The sequence below is a fragment of the Pangasianodon hypophthalmus genome, chromosome 12, assembly GCF_027358585.1.
Source record: "Pangasianodon hypophthalmus isolate fPanHyp1 chromosome 12, fPanHyp1.pri, whole genome shotgun sequence".
Classification (NCBI taxonomy): Eukaryota; Metazoa; Chordata; class Actinopteri; order Siluriformes; family Pangasiidae; genus Pangasianodon; species Pangasianodon hypophthalmus.
The window spans coordinates 1370077-1391318 of NC_069721.1; the positions used below are offsets into that span (position 1 = coordinate 1370077).

The 21242-nt window shown below is 37.3% G+C and overlaps 1 protein-coding gene and 1 long non-coding RNA gene across 3 annotated transcripts; one reads left to right on the forward strand and one right to left on the reverse strand.

Annotated features, from left to right (window-relative positions):
- Positions 1 to 2511: 2511 nt before the first annotated feature.
- On the reverse strand, positions 2512 to 3003 carry LOC117598583 (uncharacterized). Of its 2 annotated transcripts, none has more exons than XR_008302927.1 (3): positions 2929 to 3003; positions 2735 to 2797; positions 2512 to 2650 (listed from the first exon to the last, which is right to left on the reverse strand). It is a non-coding gene; the product is annotated as an uncharacterized LOC117598583 (long non-coding RNA). The 2 variants fall into 2 exon arrangements; XR_004579218.2 differs by having other exon boundaries at positions 2873 to 2970.
- Positions 3004 to 11452: 8449 nt separating this feature from the next.
- On the forward strand, positions 11453 to 15996 carry LOC117598580 (uncharacterized). Its single transcript, XM_034309396.2, has 4 exons — positions 11453 to 11708; positions 13112 to 13167; positions 13884 to 14099; positions 14957 to 15996. The coding sequence occupies exons 1-4, from the start codon at positions 11457 to 11459 to the stop codon at positions 15960 to 15962; spliced, it is 1530 nt and encodes a 509-aa protein (XP_034165287.1). The 5' UTR covers positions 11453 to 11456; the 3' UTR covers positions 15963 to 15996.
- Positions 15997 to 21242: the final 5246 nt, after the last annotated feature.

The window sequence follows — 21242 nt, forward strand, 5'->3', positions numbered from 1 at the left end:
GAGGAGGAGCATTATACCACCTGGTGCTTTGGACAGCCACAGTAGTAGCACAGTCTCTCCCTTTGACACCTTTGGTGTTCCATAGGGGTTAGTCTAACTTGACCTATCTGCATAGGTTCTGCAGCATGTTTTTTTTTTTTTGGCAGGGTTCACTTCCACTTTAACCTCCCCCCGGTACCTTAGCACAAGGTCTAGATGAATGGAAAGGTCGATGAGTGTGTCCAGGGATGCCTGATCATTCCAATATGCAAATTCTGTGAGGATATTAGCATTCAACCCTAACATTGAGCGGTAAATTGGATTTTCTCCAATCTTTTTGTCCTCTGGAGAGTGGTCAAACACCCACTGGAATAGCTGGAGGAAACAGTCATATGACCCCACCCAGACTAATCTGCGGTGGCCCAGGTTAGCACATTATCAGTTAGCATGTTGATGAATTGAGCAATTCTGGTTCACTCAGAAGCTCCTTCTTGGCTTGAAATGTATACTGAACATTATAGCATGAAGCCTTTACACCCTGTGGGATCACCTGCATATTTGTCTGGGTGTACAATGAGTGCAGATAGAGAGGTGCCACCAAGGGACTTAGCGTGGAAGTCATCGTAGCACGGAGCTTTGGTTGCCACGGTCTGATGCCAATCCAGGTTACCCGCTGCATCAATTTATGCCGATATATTCTGTCAGCCAGCAGGGATGGATGGCAGACAAATCCAAATCGTAAGACAGACTCAGTAACAAAAAAACAGACAATGGTCCAGCAATCAGCAAACAGCATAGACTAGGCAAAACAGGAATGAAAAACCAGGAGAACCAGAAAAAGATCAAAACCAAAGTGTAAGAATCACAAAATACACAGGCTTGGTAATGACTAGCAACAAAGACACAGTGTGTCCACTTCTAGGAGTCCTTGTCCTATACTATGAGTATGATTCTGTTGATTGGAAGCAGGTGTGTATGATCAGAATGACAGTGAGCTTGAACATGACACAGCATTGCTGTGACAATTATATTTACAATTATTTGCCATTTAAAATGTATTCCTCTGGTACTAAAGCCATTTACCAATGAATTTTTTTTTATAAAAGAATATGTACTTTTGACCCTTTATAGTTAAATTTAACACACTGGAACATCCATGAAACAAATACAGGGGTTCCCAAACTTTTTGGGGAAATGAAACCAGGTGTACATCATAAATATTCTGCGATCCCAAACCTTAACCACCCAACAGTTTGTTATTTCAGATTTATGATTTAGGACTACTGTAACATTTTTTTTTATCATATGTCAGTAATGTGTAATAGATTAGAATAGAATAGAATATTGCTTGCACTGATTTGTAGTAGGAAGTGTGGGCTTCAGTTCTTGACACAGCTTTTCAAAGAGTCAGGATGTTTGTTTGAAAGGGCACTTCTCAATTCTGCGGTCACTTCCAGCTTCAAATCCAGCTGGGGTGTGCTGTTATAAATACTTCACACAATGGTGGTGTGATGTGGCCCTTAATGCAGACGAGAGCAATAAACCCAGCTTCACTTGATATAAGCTTGTGAAAGTAACCATCACTGTGTACTGAAAAGTTGATGTTTCAATGTGTAGCGGAGCGGTACAGGACAACAGAAATTATTACACTAAACAAGACGACTACGCCACCCCAGGACTTTCACCCAGGGAAATACTATGTGCCAGTGAATATTACTCAAAGGAACACAGGTTCGGTTCTACTAAGAAATAGAGCAAGAGACGTAGGTACAAAAGATGCTTTGCTTTATTATTCAATAATCACCTTTTAAAAAGAGACAAGTCAAAATGCAACTTAAAATAGTAGTACCTGCAGTTCTTCACAGTACATGTTCCACCTAAGGTTACAGGGCTGTGGCCAACTAGTATAAACTTAATTCAGCACAATATCTAGTTACCACATGCTATCAGTGCACACATTCACACTCACTCAATACCCAGTGAAGTTATGGTGGAAGATCGGCTTTACACAGCACACAGTGAACACCAGCACCACACACACACGTGAAGAATCTGCCTCCCTGCCTTTGTTGGACACAGCACCTGCAATTAGATAGACTCAGTCAGCTTCAACCGAACACGCACACACAACCACTAATTCCAAAAGAACAGAAGAAATATCAAAAAGAGTATACAAAAAAAAGAAAACAAAATAGAATAGGACCACCAGGCCTTCAACAGGAGGTATACAGGAGCTGCAAAAGTCCTTGTAGTCCACTGCTGGAAGCACCCGACTGAACCATCCAGTGAAGAGCTTAAGGAAAGCTAACATGCAATTAGCAATTACTAATATAATGCAAAATATAAGTAAATTAAATGGGAACAAGACAGCAGCGTATTTCTGGGTACAGATGGTCAGTTTACAAGCCCAGCAGGAACACTCCAAATTACTACAAAAAAAAAAGAACATATAATTAAATAAGTCATTCCAGGGCATAAAACACCGAGGCCCTCAGATGTTTCAATTATACTTACTGAAGATAAAAACCGGCAGTCTCAAACTAATGATGAATCAAAATACCGGCCGCGCTAACGGCAAAGCATAAATGCTAACAACAAGCCAGAACATACAGCCAACTGCCATACCAACATACAGCTGACCCAGGCATACGGCGATAGAGAGACGGTAGTACTGCAATAAAAGAATGTAAAACATAGTTAAACCCCCAGATATGGTCAAAGATTCAAATTGCATTTCCCGAAATCATCCACATACCTGAGAGTAGGCAGTCCGACCAAACACGAGTCACAGTGATTAACCCGTTGACTTCAGGTATCACTATAAATGGTACAAAACCGATCAAATTAGAGTAACTAACAGTTAAAAAAGGCAATTACTTGATGCTCAACTTACCATTAAAACACACGCATGTCCAAACAAAACGCGCTAGGAGATATAGGCCACATTACCTGCACCACCGTGTCGAACGCCGGTATCGAGAGCAAGGGGAGGGGCAGCTAACAGTGACGCGCCTTCAGGTGGCACACCTCAACCCTTTATAAACCCACCTATGTTCACTAATAGGTTCAAATTGTTATGACGTCGGCACAAGGGGGATTTAACCACCTTGCCACAATCGTCTTTTCTTGTTTGTTTTTTTTACATCTGTTGTTCCACTGAGTCACACAATGTTGTCAAAGAACCAAATTAAAAAACTTCTTACATGTTTGGCAAAGACCAATCTAATTAACCTGGCCAAATGTAAGTTTGTGACATACTTCTGTAAGGTGGTTGGGCAAGAGAGAGACTTTTTGACATTTACAATCCTTTATTTTACACGTCACATTTTACACAATAAGATCAGGGTGACTCAAGAAATAAATAAATATTTTTTAAAAAGGCATTTAAATTAATTAGGCTAAACTGAACAGTGAAGAGTTTGAGTATGTAGTTGTGATGATTCTATCAGTTTAATGCTGGTACAAAAGTTCTTCCATGGGGTGTCCACCCTCCCATTCAGTTTTTTCTTGTTTAAAACTTTCACACAAACCCTGTACAGCAGTTTACCTGACACTGTTTCCCCCTCACCCCTGCAGTACAGGAGAGGACTGCCACACCTGTCTAGGCATGGAGTGATGCTCAGCTGGGGAAAGGGTTCTTCCTCTGCAGGACCTGTCTCGCTAGTTTTATAATCCATCAGCTGAACATGCTCCTCTGATGGTGGACCTCCAGCAATGTAGGAGCTTACTGACCACACGCAGGGACCACAGTCCCATACGCGATGCCAAGTCCTCCACCCGTGACAGGTCTGTCCCTGTAATGTTCACCAGCTGCCAAAGTGTCACAATCCCTGAGGAGACCAGAACCCTGGACAGGAGTGGCCACACTAAAGATGCCCAAACGCCCACCGTAAACCAATCACTCTTCCAGCAGCCAGTGCAGTGTTCTGCACCCCTTATTTTGTTTTTTAAAAAAAGACCAAATTTTAAAAAGCCTACGATAAAAATCTGGTAATCCAGCAATGTCCAGTGTTCTTGTGCCCATTAAAAACAAAGTTCTGTCCAACCCCATTCCCCCTACTATATACTACTTGAGCTCTCCCAGTGTCAGCTCTCTGTCTATTTCTCTGGCAGTTTGCTCTGAGAATTTCGGCAGGTTGTTAATAAAGCTCTCCTCCAGCATCTGTGCCCCTTGACCACTCACTGCTGTACAGCTTCAAGTAGAAGCTGTCTGCTTGCGAATTTCAGTGGGCTCTGATAAGAGATCCTTTGATTCTGTTTGCACGGCATGTATGAATCTTTTCTGTCAATTTTTTTGCTCTAGACCAAAGAAGAACTTAAAAGGAACATCCATCTCAGTCACGCTTTTAAAGCGTGAGCGGACCAGCGTCCCCTGTGCTGTAACGCCCAACAGGTCATTCATTACGGCTTTTTTACTTTTGAGGGCTTCAATATGCCCTCGATCTCCTGTAGTCTCCAAAGACTGGAGTTCCACTGTTCCAATCTCCATATGTCTTGTGACATTAAGAGTGCACTGTTGACAAAATATTTTAATTTGTATTTGTTACAACCCCAATTAGTCTAGGGGTATGTGGGGAATAACACTTATTTAATTATTAAAAATATCAGTTGTGTGTGTGTGTGTGTGTGTGTGTCAGGGACCAACAACCAGTAGTGCAACTCAATCCATGTGATTTATTTATCTATATACAAGTGAAAAAGTGTGTGGTGCCAAGAGATAGAGGTAATATTTACAAATTATGTACAATAACACGTAACAAGACACAAAAGGGGAAAAGGGACGCGAGCGGCACCAAAGCAAAGAAATGAACAAAATAAAACAAGTCTAGCTATTTTTAAACCCTCTAACCTAACTATAACAAAAGATAGAAAAATAAGTCTTCAGCGTCCAGGATGATCTAACTAGCTTTCTCTATCTATTCAAGCAAAAAGTACAGAGGGTGGTGCTCACTCCTAACCTAATGTGTCTAATACAAAAAAAAAACGGAATTCCTACGTGCTGTACAATGTATGTCACGTGACGTACTTACCTGTCCACTTTTCCCCAACACTAACAAAGTCACAAACCGGGCTAACGAACACTAAGTTTAACTATACAAACAAGTGACTAGAACAACGCGGGGAAAACATGGAACAATTGACATACAGGAACAAACACAGTAAGGCAGCGTAACTACAACAGAAAACACGGAGGTACGACAGGGTTTTAGTTTTAACAACCAGAACAACAACTTCTGCATGAACGAATGGCTGCGGGTGTTAAATAGGCGGGGTCAGAGGTGGATTGGTTGTCACGCCCGATGACATCAGCGGGGATAATCGAGACAGACAGGAACGGTATCCAATGAGGCAATTACTGCAGAGAGAGAGAAAGAGAGGGAGGGTGAGAAAAAAGGGGAGAGAACAAAACACAAAAACACGCGGACTTACCCCAGAACGTAACAGTATTGTAGCCAAATCCCACCACAGTTGTATAAAACTAAAAGCCACTTTCTCTGATTTAAAATCATTCAAAAAATAAATAAAAGATTAGTCTCTAAAATTAGTATCTTCAGTTGATGTTTAAAACCATAAAACTGATCTAATCTTGCCAGGGAGAGTGTGTTATCTATAGAGTGGGACCACGTGTACTGCTGTGTCCGAGGAGAATTCAGGAGAGCAACCATATCACTGCTCACAGTGTGGGAAGAGTTTTAATCAGCAGAGTCAGGGCCCCTGCTGGTCAAATGGGTACCCCAAGCAGAATTGTATTGTGATGCCCCCATCCCTTCCAAGTATTATGAAAGATTAAAAAACAAGATAATTAGATAATTGCTTTGCCAATTCAGAGTTGATGCTGATTATTGCCAATAACCACTCAAGACCACTCAAGCGCTCTTGTGTCATAGATGAGTGCAAGTATGTTTTAATTCAATTCAATTTTATTTGTATAGCGCTTTTAACAATGGACATTGTCACAAAGCAGCTTTACAGCAATAAATTGATTCACAAAATATATTGTAAATATTTGAATTTATCACTGTGAATTTATCCCTAATTCATTTAATGAGCTTCCTTTTAGAAAAACTTCACTCAGCAGAGGCAACTGTCACAGGGAGTGCCATTGCTATGGGCAGAGAAATCCAGAGATTTTGGTATAGCTATTGTAGGTGGTTGTCATGAAGAAAAGAAAGCATCTCCAGAGCCGTTGTGTGGTGGCAATTGTGGGAGGTTTATGATCTCTTGTGCTAGCTCCTGACCATCAATATCAGCATCTCCATTTGTAGTTAATGTCTTCTCCAGCTCAGTGCACTTTCTGTAAATTATGTCTTTAGGAGATTAGGAGAACATTAGGAGAAAATTATGTCTCCTTCAGCATCAGCTGAACTTGGCTGAAATCAAGCAGCACTCCAAATCTGTCTTTGACCTGACTGAATATATGAAATTTCTCTTGCAGTGATGTCAAAGCGGAGTCCACAACTTTGTTGAAAAATATTACCTCAAGGTTTTTGAGGGCATCACTGACAGGCTCCTCTGCAGCCTCATAGGCAAAATGCTTTTTAGTGCTCCTAAACTTTTTCTCTTTAAGCTCAGGCTCTATGTTTAGGGTCTCACAGAGTTCCTTGGCAGTTGGCTGAGCATCAGCAAAACTTCATTGAAGCATCTTGTTCACCTGATTAATAGTTGTAAGAATGTCAAACCATACAACAGAGCATATTAAAAACCTGAAGGAACCCACTTTTTCTGCCAGGGCCTGAGCCTCTACTTTGGCAACTGGATCTTTCAGTTTGCATAGACTCATTGAGAGCATCTCTGATTTTGTTCACTTGGTGTCTGACAGCTGTAATGCTTTGCAGTCTGCTTTCCCATCTTACATCACTCCAGGACTTCAATGTCAGGTTTACATGCTTGTATAAGATGTTCCATCATTGTGTAGCTCCTGAAAAGAATGTGAAGAGCTTCTGTGTATAATCAAAGTAGCCAACAGCATCCTTAGATGCCTTTGCTGCATCTGCAATGACAAGATTCATTGCATGTAGTCGACAAGGTACAAACAAAGCTCTTGGGTTTTGCTTGAGTAGTCTGGCTTGCACTCCTTGGGTCTTCCCTTTTATATTTGCACCATTATCGTAGGCCTGTCCTCTGCAGTTTTCAAAAGGAATCTGAAGTTTCTGAAGTTTGTTCAGAGTCACATTTGACAGATTCAAGCCAGTGGTTTCCATGACCCTAAATACCCTAAAAAGTGTTCTTTAATCTCTGGGTGTGGGTCCAAAGACACAGTACTTATTATGACTGACATTTGTCCTTTATGACTTATGTCTGCAGTGCAGTGAATATAATGGAGTTGTACTTACTCTGAAGGATATTGGAAACAATGGTTTGTGGTTTGTCCATTTGAGAATACTCAATAGCATTGCATGCGATTAAAACCTCATCCATCTTTGTCTTTTGGAAAAGAAAATCAGATTCTACTTTATATGGTCCTCTCTGCACAATTACCAGAAGATCCAAATATGAGAGGCGAGACGGCCAAAAAGCAGGATCAACTGGCTGAGCACTTGCAGGACGCACCGTGTCTCTATTGCCTTCCTGATTGATGGTGGCTTTCCTGGCTGAAACAACTAGTTATACTATACTGGTTTTGGCTTTGTTTGCTACCTGTAGTTAAAATTCCAAGATCTTTGACGTACACCTCTTCATACCATACCAACAGCTTATCTCCTGAGAGGTGGACAGCAGCAGTAGAGAATACTTCCTTTACACTGAAATGCCACCTGATTCTGTTCAGTATCACTACGAGCACAATTCACAATCTTGAAAGAATCAAAGACACTGGGGTGAAAAGTCATGAACTACATCTACTGTCTTTACAGTACTTACATCGACAATTTTTTTACTTTCTTTTTTTGGGTGCATCTTTTGTCTTAGTCACCCACTCACCCACACCTTTTCCTGAAACTTCCTTTCTTCTGTAGTTGTTTATAATAAAAGTCATTTTGTTTCCTTCTAGTTTTGTTGGAATCAATTCCCCAGATATTAAAGTAAGGAAATCATCAATTACACCTTTCTTCCACTAAATATAGTCACTGCTGTTGATCTGACCAGTCTGACTTCCATGCACCGCAAGATAGCTGCACTGGTGCGAGCTCAGTGTAAATGTAAACATAGATTTTTCTATATTATATTTACATATTTCAATTGTCAGAATATGTGATTCATATTAAAATTAGAACTACCATTTTTTTGAGCAACTGAGATGGTGCCCAGTTGGTGCCTTACGCAAACCGCATCATCCGTGTATAGGGAGAGGCGGTACTGAGCATGGTGCACTGGGACAAGTTGAAAAAGAGGGAAATCAGTGGTTACTCCATGAGGCGAGGTCAGAGATAACAGTCACGGCAAACTAAGATATAACTTCTGCTAAGGATCTGGAGTGATAATGGTGAAGACCCTAGAAATTAGTAGCTAGCTCAGGATTTAAGCTGCCTATATTAAACACACTTTCAAAACTACACTGTGTGCACAATTATTAGGCAAGTTGTATTTTTGAGGATAAATTTTGTTATTGTACTACTACAGTGCTCTTGGTCAATCCAAAATGTTAACGAACCCTCAAACCTGAACATGTAAGTAGTAAAAGTGAAGTTTTGGCTTTCTTAAGAGAATATCTACATGTACACCAGTATTAGGCAACTATTAGTGTGCAGAATTATTATGCAACTAAATGACAAACAAAGATTTACCCATCTCACTTGTTTATTTTCACCTGTCAAAGTGAGAATAATAAACAAACTCAAAATTTACAAATAAACATTTCTGAAATTTCAAAAAGAAAACCTCAGTGACCAATATAGCCACCCTTCTTTTCAATAACAGTCACAAGCCTTCCATTCAGAGAGTCAGTCAGTTTCTTGATCTGCTCAGAATCAACTTTTTGTCCAGCCGCAACCACAGCCTCCCAGACACTGTTCAGAGAGGTGTACTGTTTACCTTCACTATAAATTTCCTGCTTAAGAAGGGCCCAAAAGTTCTCAATAGGGTTTAAGTCAGGTGAAGAAGGGGGCCATGTCATTAGTTTTTCATCTTTAAGGCCTTTACTGGCCAGCCACGCAGTGGAGTACTTTGATGCATGTGATGGAGCGTTGTCTTGCATAAAAATCAAAGTCTTCTTGAAAGATGCAGACTTTTTCCTGTACCACTGCTTGAAGAAAGTGTTTTCTAAAAATTGGCAGTAGGTCTGAGAGTTGATTTTGAGTCCATTTTCAACCCGAAAAGGTCCAACTAGTTCATCTTTAATAATAACTGCCCATACCAGTACCCCACCTCCACCTTGCTGGCGTCTGAGTCGAAGCGGAGCTCTGTGTCCGTTACTGATCCAACCACGGGCCCATCCATCTGGTCCGTCAAAAGTCACTCTCATCTCATCAGTCCACAAAACTTTCGAAAAATCTGTCTTCAGATATTTCTTGGCCCATTCTTGACGTTTCAACTTATGTGTCTTGTTCAGAGGTGGTCAGGTTTCAGCTTTTCTTACCTTGGCCATGTCTCTGAGAACTGAACACCTCATACTTCTTGACACTCCAGGTAGGTTGCAGTTGTGGAATATGGCAGCACTGGAGGATAATGGGTTCCTGGTAGCTTCATGTTTGATTCTTTTCAAATCTTTGGTGGTTAACTTGCGTCTTTTCTTCTCAACACATTTCTTGCGACCCTGTTGACTATTTGCTACAAAACGTTTAATGGTTCTGTGATCATGCCCCAATATCTTAGATATTTCAAGAGTGCTGCATCCCTGTGAAAGACTTTTTACAATGTTTGACTTTTCAGAGTCAGTTAAATCTCTTTTTTGGCCCATTTTTCCTGAGGAGAAGAATCTGCCTAATAATTATGCACACCTTGATATAGGGTGTTGATCTCCTTAGGCCACACCCTACACCCTACAAACAAATACTATCACCTGATATGCATTAATTCCAATAAGCATTCAAGTTTATACAGCTTGGAGTTGGAAATTATTTATAAAATGATGATATGGTCAAAATACTCACTTGCCTAATAATTGTACACACAGTGTACATTATTATATAATTATACTACTGTATAACAGAAAAAATACAGTTTTTTAAATGCAATTGACACATGGTAGTAATGGTCATAGATAATTATAGCTGGGTAACTCTGATTCTGAAAACCTGATGATAGGTAAGTATGGCCAAAATTATTATTTTTGTTTTCACTACAACTCTGGCACTTCAGCACTGATAGCCAATATATTATGTATTATTATAATAATATTACTGGCTGATGCAGAAGTTGTCACTATATGTTTGTCAGTCTAAAGAACATGTAGAATGGCCTGCGAGTGAACTGTGAAATGGAAAGTGTAGAATCCAAAGGGCTCTGTACACTGCCTGATGAGCTTAACATGTTTTATGTTTGCTTTGAGGGAAGCAATTACTCTTGCTGCTAAACTTGCTAAACTGACCAAGACAGCCACACACTTACTCTGTCCACATCAGATGCGATCATCTGTCTGGGCTCAACGTTGTCCCAGCTCTCTTTCTATAGAATCTTTAAAAAAAAATCCGGCAAAGTATTTTGAGGCTGTGGAAGGCTACAACAAGAGATTGATTCAAGTTGAGCAATGCCACCAAACACAAAGAAACTGTATGTAAAATTCTGACCCCCTGATATAGTACATAAAAGCTATAAAAGAAGAAAAAGAAATAAATAATAAAAGAAATAAATCTGTGTAATAGCAATTGTTCTGAAATGACCAATTATGGAAATAAAATAGATTTCCTAATTGACTTAAAACTGATTTAAAGATATAAAACATACAACATAAGACACATACAACTTAACCACACTCCTATGGTGATTTTGTAAATATTTGCTATGTTTGCGACTTTAATAGTTGAACAATGATTAAACATGGATTCATCCGTGGTTTTGTCATACAGTAAGGATGACCATAAAACAGTGCTGAATTAGTATCATTTTGTTCTCTGTGTAGTAACTCACATTTGAGGCCAAAGGTTGCATATGTCTAGGCTAAAGACTCCACACATTGAATGTTTTAAGTCAATTACGATATCTACTTTATTTCCATAACAGATCATTTCAAAATAATTGCTTTGAGACATTTTTTTTCTTATTCTTTTATAGCTTTTATGTACTATATCAGATTTTCAGTGGGTCAGAATTTTACAGACAGTATTGCTTAACTTGAATCAATCTCTCATTGTAGCCTTCCACAAGCTTCAAAATACCTTGCCAAATTTTTTTCTCATTCCTTCCGTCAGAACTGGTGGAACTCCTCACTCAGATATGCTTTTTCATTTCTCTGTCTACAAATTTTCTGTCCACCTGAGAGGTGTCATTGTTTGACAAATACCACACACATACACAGGCTCCACCCACATTATCTGCGTCACATCTGACTATAAAAACCATCACAGTTCCTGAAACATCTCAGTGAAACATCTTCAGAATCAATGAACAGTTCCACATTTACAGTAAAAGGAGCCTTTAGAGAAAGTTTAAAGACTCTAAATTCTTTAGAGGGCTGGGACTACGTTGAGCCCAGGCAGATGACTAATCCATACAAGCCAGCAGGTGTGAAGGAAAGTTTTATAGGCCGTCATGTAGAACTGTATTCCCTGAGGGACCTGGACCCAGAAACATCAGCGTCTCTGTCGTGTCCGTGTCCCAGCCCTCCATCTCCGGGAACAGAAACGTTTCAGATGGTGAGGTTTCACTCTTTAAATCCTTTCACACTTGTGTGTGTATATGTGTGTGTGTTTATTGAGTGGAGCAACAGAGAAAATTCATGGTATATCCATTTTTGTACTGAAACTGAAACTGAAACATAATACAGATATAGATAATCACAATAACAATTTGTTAATCACAATTTATACCAATAAAGTAGTTTGAATTTAAATGAAAGTGAGAGTGCAGTATGGAAAATACATGATATAGCATACTGTGTGTTAAGCAGTGAAACTATGGAAGAAAACTGACAAAGATTTAAATAAATTTTAAAAAAAGATTTAAATTTTAAAAGCCACCGAATTCTTAATATTGAAAGCTAAAGGCCATGAAATTCATAATATGGAAATACAGTATATTAGGCTGAAAATCACACATATGTATTTATTTATTTTTGAATTAACCTCCTTGACATTCAATTTTTTTAGTGTTCAGAGAATCGCATTTGAAAATTCATGTTTTCAAAAAATCGAGTTTCTATATTCCAATATATTTTTTCCAGTGTTCACAAATTCAGATTTAGTAATTCAGTTTTCAAATATTCAAAAACGCTTGAAATGCTAATTTCAGTGCTCAGTTTCAGTCAGTCAAATTCAGGCTACAAAATTCAACACGAGAAAAGTCAAGGCTACTCGGGTCTAGGTAAAGGCAATCGAGCCTGGAGCATGCTGTTTGAAATCTCCTGCCATAAAATGTCTCCCCCCTTGAGCGCATGCACCTATGGATTTAAATCAGTTTAATAAAGGAAATCTGTCTCATGTTCGCTCATGTTAGGTCTTTACTGGGAGTCTGCAGCAGGAATGTGGAGGAACGAGCCAATTATGAGCTGAAAAACAAAGTATATATATACCCTAAAAAATAATTTGGCAGTTCAGTAAATATGACGCTGCTGCACATAGGTTAATATTTTTGTTTCCTTCGCAAAAGTTTGGTAACAAATTTGAAATTAATACAGTCCATACCACAGGAAGTTGAGGTGTGGCTTTTGGTACTCAGTTTGTACTTGAAAACTGAATTATTCTGCCTGAATTTGTGAGCACTGTAAAAATATATTTGAATATGGACATTTGACTTTTTTGAAAACCTGAATTTTAAAATGTGAATCTCTGAACACTGTGGAAAAGAATAAATTTCAGGGAGGTTAATTCAAAGTAAATAAATATAGATGTGTGGTTTTCAATTTGACATATTTCAATATTAAGAATTCAGTGGCTTTTAAAATTCAAACCTTTTTTTATTCACATCTTTTTTTGCTTCGTTATGAAGCCATTTTTTGTACTGAAACTGAAAGATGGAGATAGAGAGAGAGAGAGAGAGAGAGAAGGGGAGTTTTTTAATGTGTGAAAGAATTGTTTTTGTGTTTCTCTGTTTGAATCAGACTTCCTTGGAGAACTGTTCCTCTCCCTGTGCACAAGGAGACTCTCTGCCATCATTGTACGTCTCACACACACACACACACACACACACACACAGCTGCAAGTTCCAAGCTGCAGAATCACAAACAGTGCTTTTCTTACTGTGTCGAGCTATTTCTGACGTACAGTTGTGTGTTGATGTTTTGCTAAGTTAGATATTAATATATCTGTGTATTAAAACATTCACATTTAAACTAATTAATTTACTTAATACTCATGTCCTAGACCAAGATCATAAGAAGCACACACTGCTGAATACACCCATAAACTTTTGTGGTGAAAGAATTGTGTAGGCACACCCTGTTTGTAACAAATCTTTAAAAATAGTCTACATTATATAATTATTACTCATGCTAAAAATAAATAAATAAATAAATAAATAAATAAACCTGTACCTTTCATTGTTGTTAGGGTGGTATCTTTTGTATTTTATCTTTGTATCATAAATATGTATCTTTCACCTGGAAATAGTGTAATACTGTACTTTTTTATATTTGATCACAATTTAGCTTTGTTTATGACTATCATTGTTATGCATTATTACAAAGATTGCTATACAATATGAAGACACCAATGTAGTGTGCTAGTGTACACTAATTTATGTCTGTGTCTGTTTGTGTTAGTTTATGATTTTATGTTTCTGTCTTACAGTTTTGTGTTGTGTGGTCATGTAGTTCTGCTTCTCTGTTTATGAAAAAAGATCTCTTTTTTACTTTATTTATTTATTTATTTTAGAAATACAGCATCATCTGACCCGGAGGAAGTGGAAAACAATAAGAAGAAAATTCGAAAAAATTTTCCTAGTATAATTAAAAGTATGATTGAAATTATCAAAAAGCTATTCAGTATAAGAGTTCCTTTTTTAAAGAATATTAACTGTAAACCTAACGTAAAAAAATTTGAACAACCTGCATCCTGTCTGTGTCCACCGGGAGACGCTCTGACATCAGCGTAAGTCTCTCTCTCTCTCTCTCTCTCTCTCTCTCTCACACACACACACACACACACACACACACCCTCATTTTACTTCTCTCCAAAATTTACTTCTCCCCAAAATTTTTACTTGGCTTAATTACAGTTCAGTGAGCTGATAATTTTAAATTGTGGTGACAAGCCTAGAACACTGGATGAAATAGAAATCATCAATTAAATGTTTGATATTCACCATGGGCAAATTTGGGCAACTATTATTGTTTTAAATGTGCTTTATAAATAAAACTTACTTACTTTCCATATACAACTAGCTATGATTCACTTGCAGTGGATAACATGTTTTTGGTAGAAAGCTTACTCAGATACAGAGAGAACATGCACAGGAACTCCTCAAAGACAGTAACCCGAGCTCAGGATCGAATCTGGGACCTTAAAGCTGTAAAGTAGCTTTATATAGAACTTTATATAGAACTATATGGTGAATATAAAATATATAATTGACACAGCTTTCTGTTTGTATTTCATACAGCATGGGTTGTCATCACAAATTAAAACAAGCAGTGCACTGAACTAACTAAGCCAACTAAAATTTTAGATGCAAAAAGTCACAACTTGAAAATTTTTACAAGTGCATGTCTGTACTTTTCCTACTGTGTCAAGCTACTTCGGACTTACAGCAGTGTTTGGTGTTTTGCATTAGATATTAATATACAATGCCCCAAGGATTGAAGTCAATAATTTAGTGTGCTAATGAACACTAACCTGTATGTATTGTGTTGTAATTTCATGTTTTGTAGTTCTGTTCTTTCTGCATAATTATAAAGAATAATTTGTTGCTGTTGTTGTTTGTTGATTTGTTTGTTTCTTTGTTTTAGAAATACACCACCGCCTGACCAGAGGAGGGAAACTAATGAATATTGGCATTTCTTTACCCTTGAAAATATCATTATAATACATAAAGTCTTCAAAGACAGAAATTTAAATTTTATTCTGGATATTTTACCTCAAAGAAAAATTGAAATATCTAAAAGACTAAATGATGTGAAAATTTCCGAAATTGATATAAAAATTTCACATGTAAAAGAAATTTGTTTTTATAAACTCCAAAATTACAAGACAAATTGCCAACATGCAGTTGCAATTTTTCACAAGAAAGATGGATCAGAACCTAAATTAATTGGACCATTTTACCCAGCTGAAAAGCATAGTGAGGATTTTATTATTGAAGAAATTGAATACTTGATACAAACGAAGGAAATTAATGATTTTTCTGAAATTTGGATTTACACGGTGAATAATCCTTGTATAGGGAGAAAAAATCAAACACCCTGTATGTACAATTTAATCAATTTGTCAATCAGATTAAGTCAGGACTATGGAATTAAAATGTATATCAGCTTCACAAAATTTTATGTATTTATCAGAAACATGGCTGATCTTATTGGAAACAGTAAAGAATTGGAAGATTCTTGGAAGAGAATAATTGAATATTACAATTTGAATCTTCACTCAAAGTTTTCTGTTAAATTCGATAATTTGAACATACCCAAGAAACAATTTCCCAAAAATAAAAGGCAGTTAATTTGTGATAATATAACTAACATTCTTTCTGAATGTCCAGATTCGGTACAGACTTATGAAGAGTGGAAACAGACAGGAATAGAAACAGCAGAAAGACTTGTGTTGAGAGTGAGAGAGACAACTGGGGACAGTGCTGATGATTTTTTTGAGGTTAAGTCTGTGTTTATTGAGTTGTGGTATGGTAAATTAAACGAAAAACTCACTGAAATTATTAGCAAACAGATGGTCCTGTTCTACTTAACCCACATCCAGGGCCGTGAACATTACCCTGTCTTTTTCAAGTTTGACCCTTATGAATAATACTGCAATTTGCGGAATTGAGAAATTATTAACATATGACATTATGACAATTTCAATTTGAATAAATTTGTATGATGCTGTTTTGTGGTTTTGTTTAGTGGTTGTTTAATATTTACCACACAGTGCACAGTGTGTGTTGTTCTGTTTCTTAACAAACACACACACACACACACACACACTTGCAGTATAATTATTTCATTCTTTAATAACATTATTATATTACATAAAAAATAGGTTAATTACATGTACATTTATTTACTATTTAAAATTCCTCTTATACTACAGCAATTTACCAATAAATATAATGTTTTTTATTTATTAAAGAATCCATTTATAGTTACATTTCATGTTTCAAAGCATCTATGAAACAGTTAGAGGGATTTGTGTTCGTTTGCCCAAAACTCTGGGAAATTAAGAATTTTGTTATTCCAGATTTATGAATTAGGACTATTGTAACAATAAAACCTTTTATCATGTCACTAAACAGTTAATATGTGAATATTCCTTGCAGTGACTTCTAGTGGGACTTGTGAGCTTTTTTTTATTGATACAGTTTCTGAAAGAGTCAGGAGGTTTGTTTGAAAGAGCACATCTTAATTCCACTGTCACATCTAGCTTCGAATGATACACAAGGAATAAACCATGAAGGGGTGTGCTATTATAGGAAAATAATCCAAACAGTGGTGGTGAAATGCAGCCAGACATGAACTGGCATTACTGTTAGCACCCTGAAATTACACCACAACAGGTGAAGTGTGTTCTTCCTTACTTAATGCAGGCAAGAGTGCTGAATCCAGCTTCAACACTGATAGAAGATTGCGAAGGGAACCGTCATTTTCAGTGCACACAGTTTTTTGCAGTGTACCGACACATTCTGCCACACATTTTGGTTTCTCCTCATTATTTACCATCATGCTCGTAAATCCATATTCAAGAAATGTTTCGCCATATTTTCATGTTCCTTTTTAAGATATTCGTAATGTTCATTTATAAAAATAAATGAATAAAATAAAAAAGAAGATTGTGAGTTTCACTCACAGCCCCACATTGGGGAGCCCCCGAGTTACTTCCTGTTATCAACTTATTATATAGCAGCTATAAATAACCATTCCCCCACCAGCCTGAAGACTTTCCTATGTATAAAAAGCTTTTAGTTAAAGTTTTAACAACTGTTACACAATGCTCCTTCCATAAATGTTAAATTAACCTCTCCTTACAGAAAATTAGATGCACTGATTAATGTTAACTCATGTCAGAGCTGCTGTTATAGAAGATTAATCAATACCTTCTCCTGACCAATCATAAGCCTGAATTCAACAGCACAATGGTGTAATAACACTATAGTTGTTCTTGTATTTTTCCACATATGAATTGCACTGTGAACACACACAATCCTGACTCAGCCTGCCTGGGCTCGTGTAACATTACCATTTTGCCATCAACAAAAAGTCAACACTGGTATGTCCAGTTCATGTAAAATCACATGGTTAATAATCGTCTTTCTTGATTTGACATCATGTATTAAGAGCTGAAGGCTCAGCGTTAGTGTATCTGTGAGTTTTAAATGTACTTGAATAGCCGAATCTATGTCCACACTGTGTGCAGTGATAGGGCTTCTCCCCTGTGTGAGTGCGCTGAATGAATTTGTTGATGTCATTGGAGAGCACTCTGTTGAGTAAAATTCAATTAAATTCCATTTTATTTACATAGTGCTTTTAACAATGGACATTGTCACAAAGCAGCTTCACAGGAATCTGGATATAGATTTACATTTGTCCGTAATGAGTAGGCTAGAGGTGACGGTGGCAAGGAAAAACTTCCTGAGACAACATGAGGAAGAAACCTTGAGAGGAACCAGACTCAAAAGGGAACCCATCCTCAAACCCATCCTCATCTTTAGACTATGCATGCGGGGCCATCCTCAGCAGCAGTGAATGATTCTCAGGGGAAGGAGACTCTCAGGAGAAGGAGATTATTAGGTATGCTCTTGTCCTGTAATGGTATAAGACAATGTACATTGTATGCAGAATGCCAGCAGGGACTCCAGATAGACTAGCTGTGACAGCACAACTAAAAGGGAGAGCCAGAAGGTAACACAGACATGAGGGCGACCTGGGACATAAAGCACCCAGCCACTCCACCATCAACAAACCTGAGTAAACATGTGAGAGACAGCATCCCAACATCCCATGTATTAATATTATATTTCTTATCTTATCAATATTTCTGAGATATTGAAAGCTGTCCTAATAATATTATCTACATGAGCTTCAAATGAAAGTCTGGAGTCCATGAAAAGGTCTTTTACTGCTGTACATGATAAAACAGAAAGGCCATCCAGAGTTACTATGTAATGAGAACGTTAGTTGCATGTGGTCCTAGTAGAAATACTTCTGACTTGTAAGAATTGAGTAGGAAGAAATTACTAGTGTCTAATGTCCTTTACACATTCCTCGTCTTTATTAAGCTGGTGTCTTTGCTGAAACATTTAGCTGGGTGTCATCTGCATAGCAGTGGAAGCTAACACCATGGTTACAAATAATTGTACCTAGAGGTAGCATATACTGTAAAATACTGTAAAAGACTCTCATTCACTGAAATGCTCAGTTTGTGCATTCCACCCCTGATGCTTTTACCAAGCTTTTATTGTACTGTGTTTGCTATCCTGGTTGTGACTTTGCTAGTTCCCGATTTCTTGAGTTTTGTCTTTGCATTGATTGTTCTGTAACTGTTTGCCTACCTGTATATTAATAAAAATACGCATCATCCGCATCTGTCTCACCTCTCAGTTCCTGACAACCGACATAAATCACAAACATTATATATATATATATATATATATATATATATATATATATATATATATATATATATATATGTGTGTGTGTGTGTGTGTGTGTTTGTGTGTGTGTGTGTGTGTGTTTTCTTAAAACAACAGACACATTATTTCCTTAAATTAATAAAATGTAGATTACATATTACTTTTAGTGTAATTAGATTTTAAAGATGATTCCACTTATCATCTCCCAGCTCTAGCACATCATGGCTTGGAGAGTTACAGCTTTGCTATGAATGGTACATCATACGCCAGGTAGCTCTGTATCTGAGACTATTTTGAATGTGTTTGAATGCGTTCAAATTTGACCTGCTGAGCAAACACAGAGAACACAGAGAACACAGAGAAACACACCTTGGTCTTTTTCATCAATCATGGCTTTAGCTTTTAATTTTTATTAGCTAGATACAATACATGCTACTTTATATGTTGTTAGAGAACTGTTCGAATATAATGATTAAAATGCATTACATAACATAAAACTGACTCAAAGTCATCAAAAAACATACAACATACAGTTGTAATGTTCATGCAAGAAACAGTGGGAAAATTTTGCCAACTCAAGATGCGCCACACTGATAGACTCTTAGCCAAACAGACTGAGTGGTGTAATAAAACCAAAAGATGCTTCAACAAAGGATCAGTTTAGTTTCTCTATCTAGCCTACTGTTAAAAATTATTATTATTATTATTATTATTATTATTATTATTATTATAGGCCTATAAATATATTTTAAAATATCCTTTTTTCAAATGCTTAATATTTATTATTGCATTTATTAGAGCGTAGCTAGCCCAACATTATCGAGTGTTCGATTGTGAATAACATCACGTTAACAGTGCTTAACAGAAAAGACATTATTCGAGAAAATATACTCACTTTAAATGTTATCATAATTAGCTGATGCCTTCATTTCGGGATATGTGTAACTTTATGTAACTGACTAGAATGAGTTTATTTATTTATAAATATTAAATATAATATTCAGTAAAGAATATAATACTAACTTCTGTCAACCAAAAACCAACAAAGATGACCACAAATCAGTGTTAAATCAACATTTGCTCTCTGTGTAGTAACTTCCAGCCACCCCTGGACGCATCATTGTTTCTTTTGTTGCATAATTATAAACAATAATCCATTTTGTTCTTTTTTTTTCCAGAAATAAACCTTTGCCCAACCGGGAGGAAGTGGAAAACAATTGTAGGAAAAAAGAATTCTGGAAATTCTGTACCCTAGACATTAATACTATAAAATATATGCAACTTTTCAGTGAAGAGGTTTTAGGTGTTATTTTTCTTAGAAAAATAGCTCACACACAAAATGAAGTAGTTTCTGACTCTGATATAAATGAAGAGTTTTTAACAATGTTTAAAAATTCTGAAGTCAAATATTTAGTCAGGAAAAAACATAGACAACATGCATTTGCATTCGTGAAATGGAAACATAATTCCTGTCCTACAGAAACCAAACCATTTTATCCGGACAAGTCCCACAGTGAGGATTCTATTATTGAAGAAATTAATAAAATGATCCAAACCAAGGAAATTAATGGTGTTTCTGAAATTTGGATTTACACAGTGAATAGTCCTTGTATAGGGAGAAAAAATCATACACCCTGTATGTACAATTAGTCGATTTGTCAATCAGATTAAGTCAGGACTATGGGATTAAAATGTATATCGGCTTCACAAATTTTTATGTATTTATTTTATGTATTTATAAAAACATCCCTGATTTTATTAAAAACAATAAAGGACTGGACGATGCTTGGAAGAGAATCATTGAACATTATTTGGAGAAATTATAAAAAAAAAATCTTCCTGAATGTCTAGATTCGGAACAGACTTATGAAGAGTGGAAACAGACAGGAATAGAAACAGTAGAAAGACTGAGAGGGGTCACGGAGATCAAGGAGAGCACTGATGATTTTTGTGACAAGGTTAAATCAGTGTATAATGAGCAGTGGGCTAGAATTTTAGATGAAAAACTCAGTGATATTATTAGCAAAAAGGTGGTTCTACACTTTTTAAAAGACCTTCAGGGCCTTGAACATTACCCTAAGATTTTCCAGACTGACCCTTATAAACACAGCTAGAATTTTTCTGATGAGGTTTGGAGCCTCCTTCACCTGAGAATCACTTGCTGCTGCTGAGGATCCTTTCAACACCACAGGGCCAGGGCCTCACTTTTCTCCTGCTGTGCTTCGTCTCTCTTGTGGCTGCATTATACTCACAGAGCTGGCATGCCGGGACAACCAAGCCACCCTTGACTCTCTCATCAAACAATCCGTTCTTCTCGATCTCCTGCTCAAATATAGCAGAGGAACAAATGCTTCGATGAACTCTGTCCCAGAGATCCACTCAACCCATGCAACTCGGCCAGGCCAGACTAACCTCTGGCCAGACTAACCTCTGTGGAAAGCCCCAGCATCAAGTAGCAC

Coding starts and splice junctions, on each gene's coding strand:
- LOC117598580 (XM_034309396.2), top strand. CDS start 11,457: ATGAACAGTTCCACATTTACAGTAAAAGGAGCCTTTAGAGAAAGTTTA. Junction 13,168..13,883: donor GGAGACTCTCTGCCATCATT/GTACGTCTCACA, acceptor TATTTATTTTAG/AAATACAGCATCATCTGACC. Junction 14,100..14,956: donor GGAGACGCTCTGACATCAGC/GTAAGTCTCTCT, acceptor TCTTTGTTTTAG/AAATACACCACCGCCTGACC.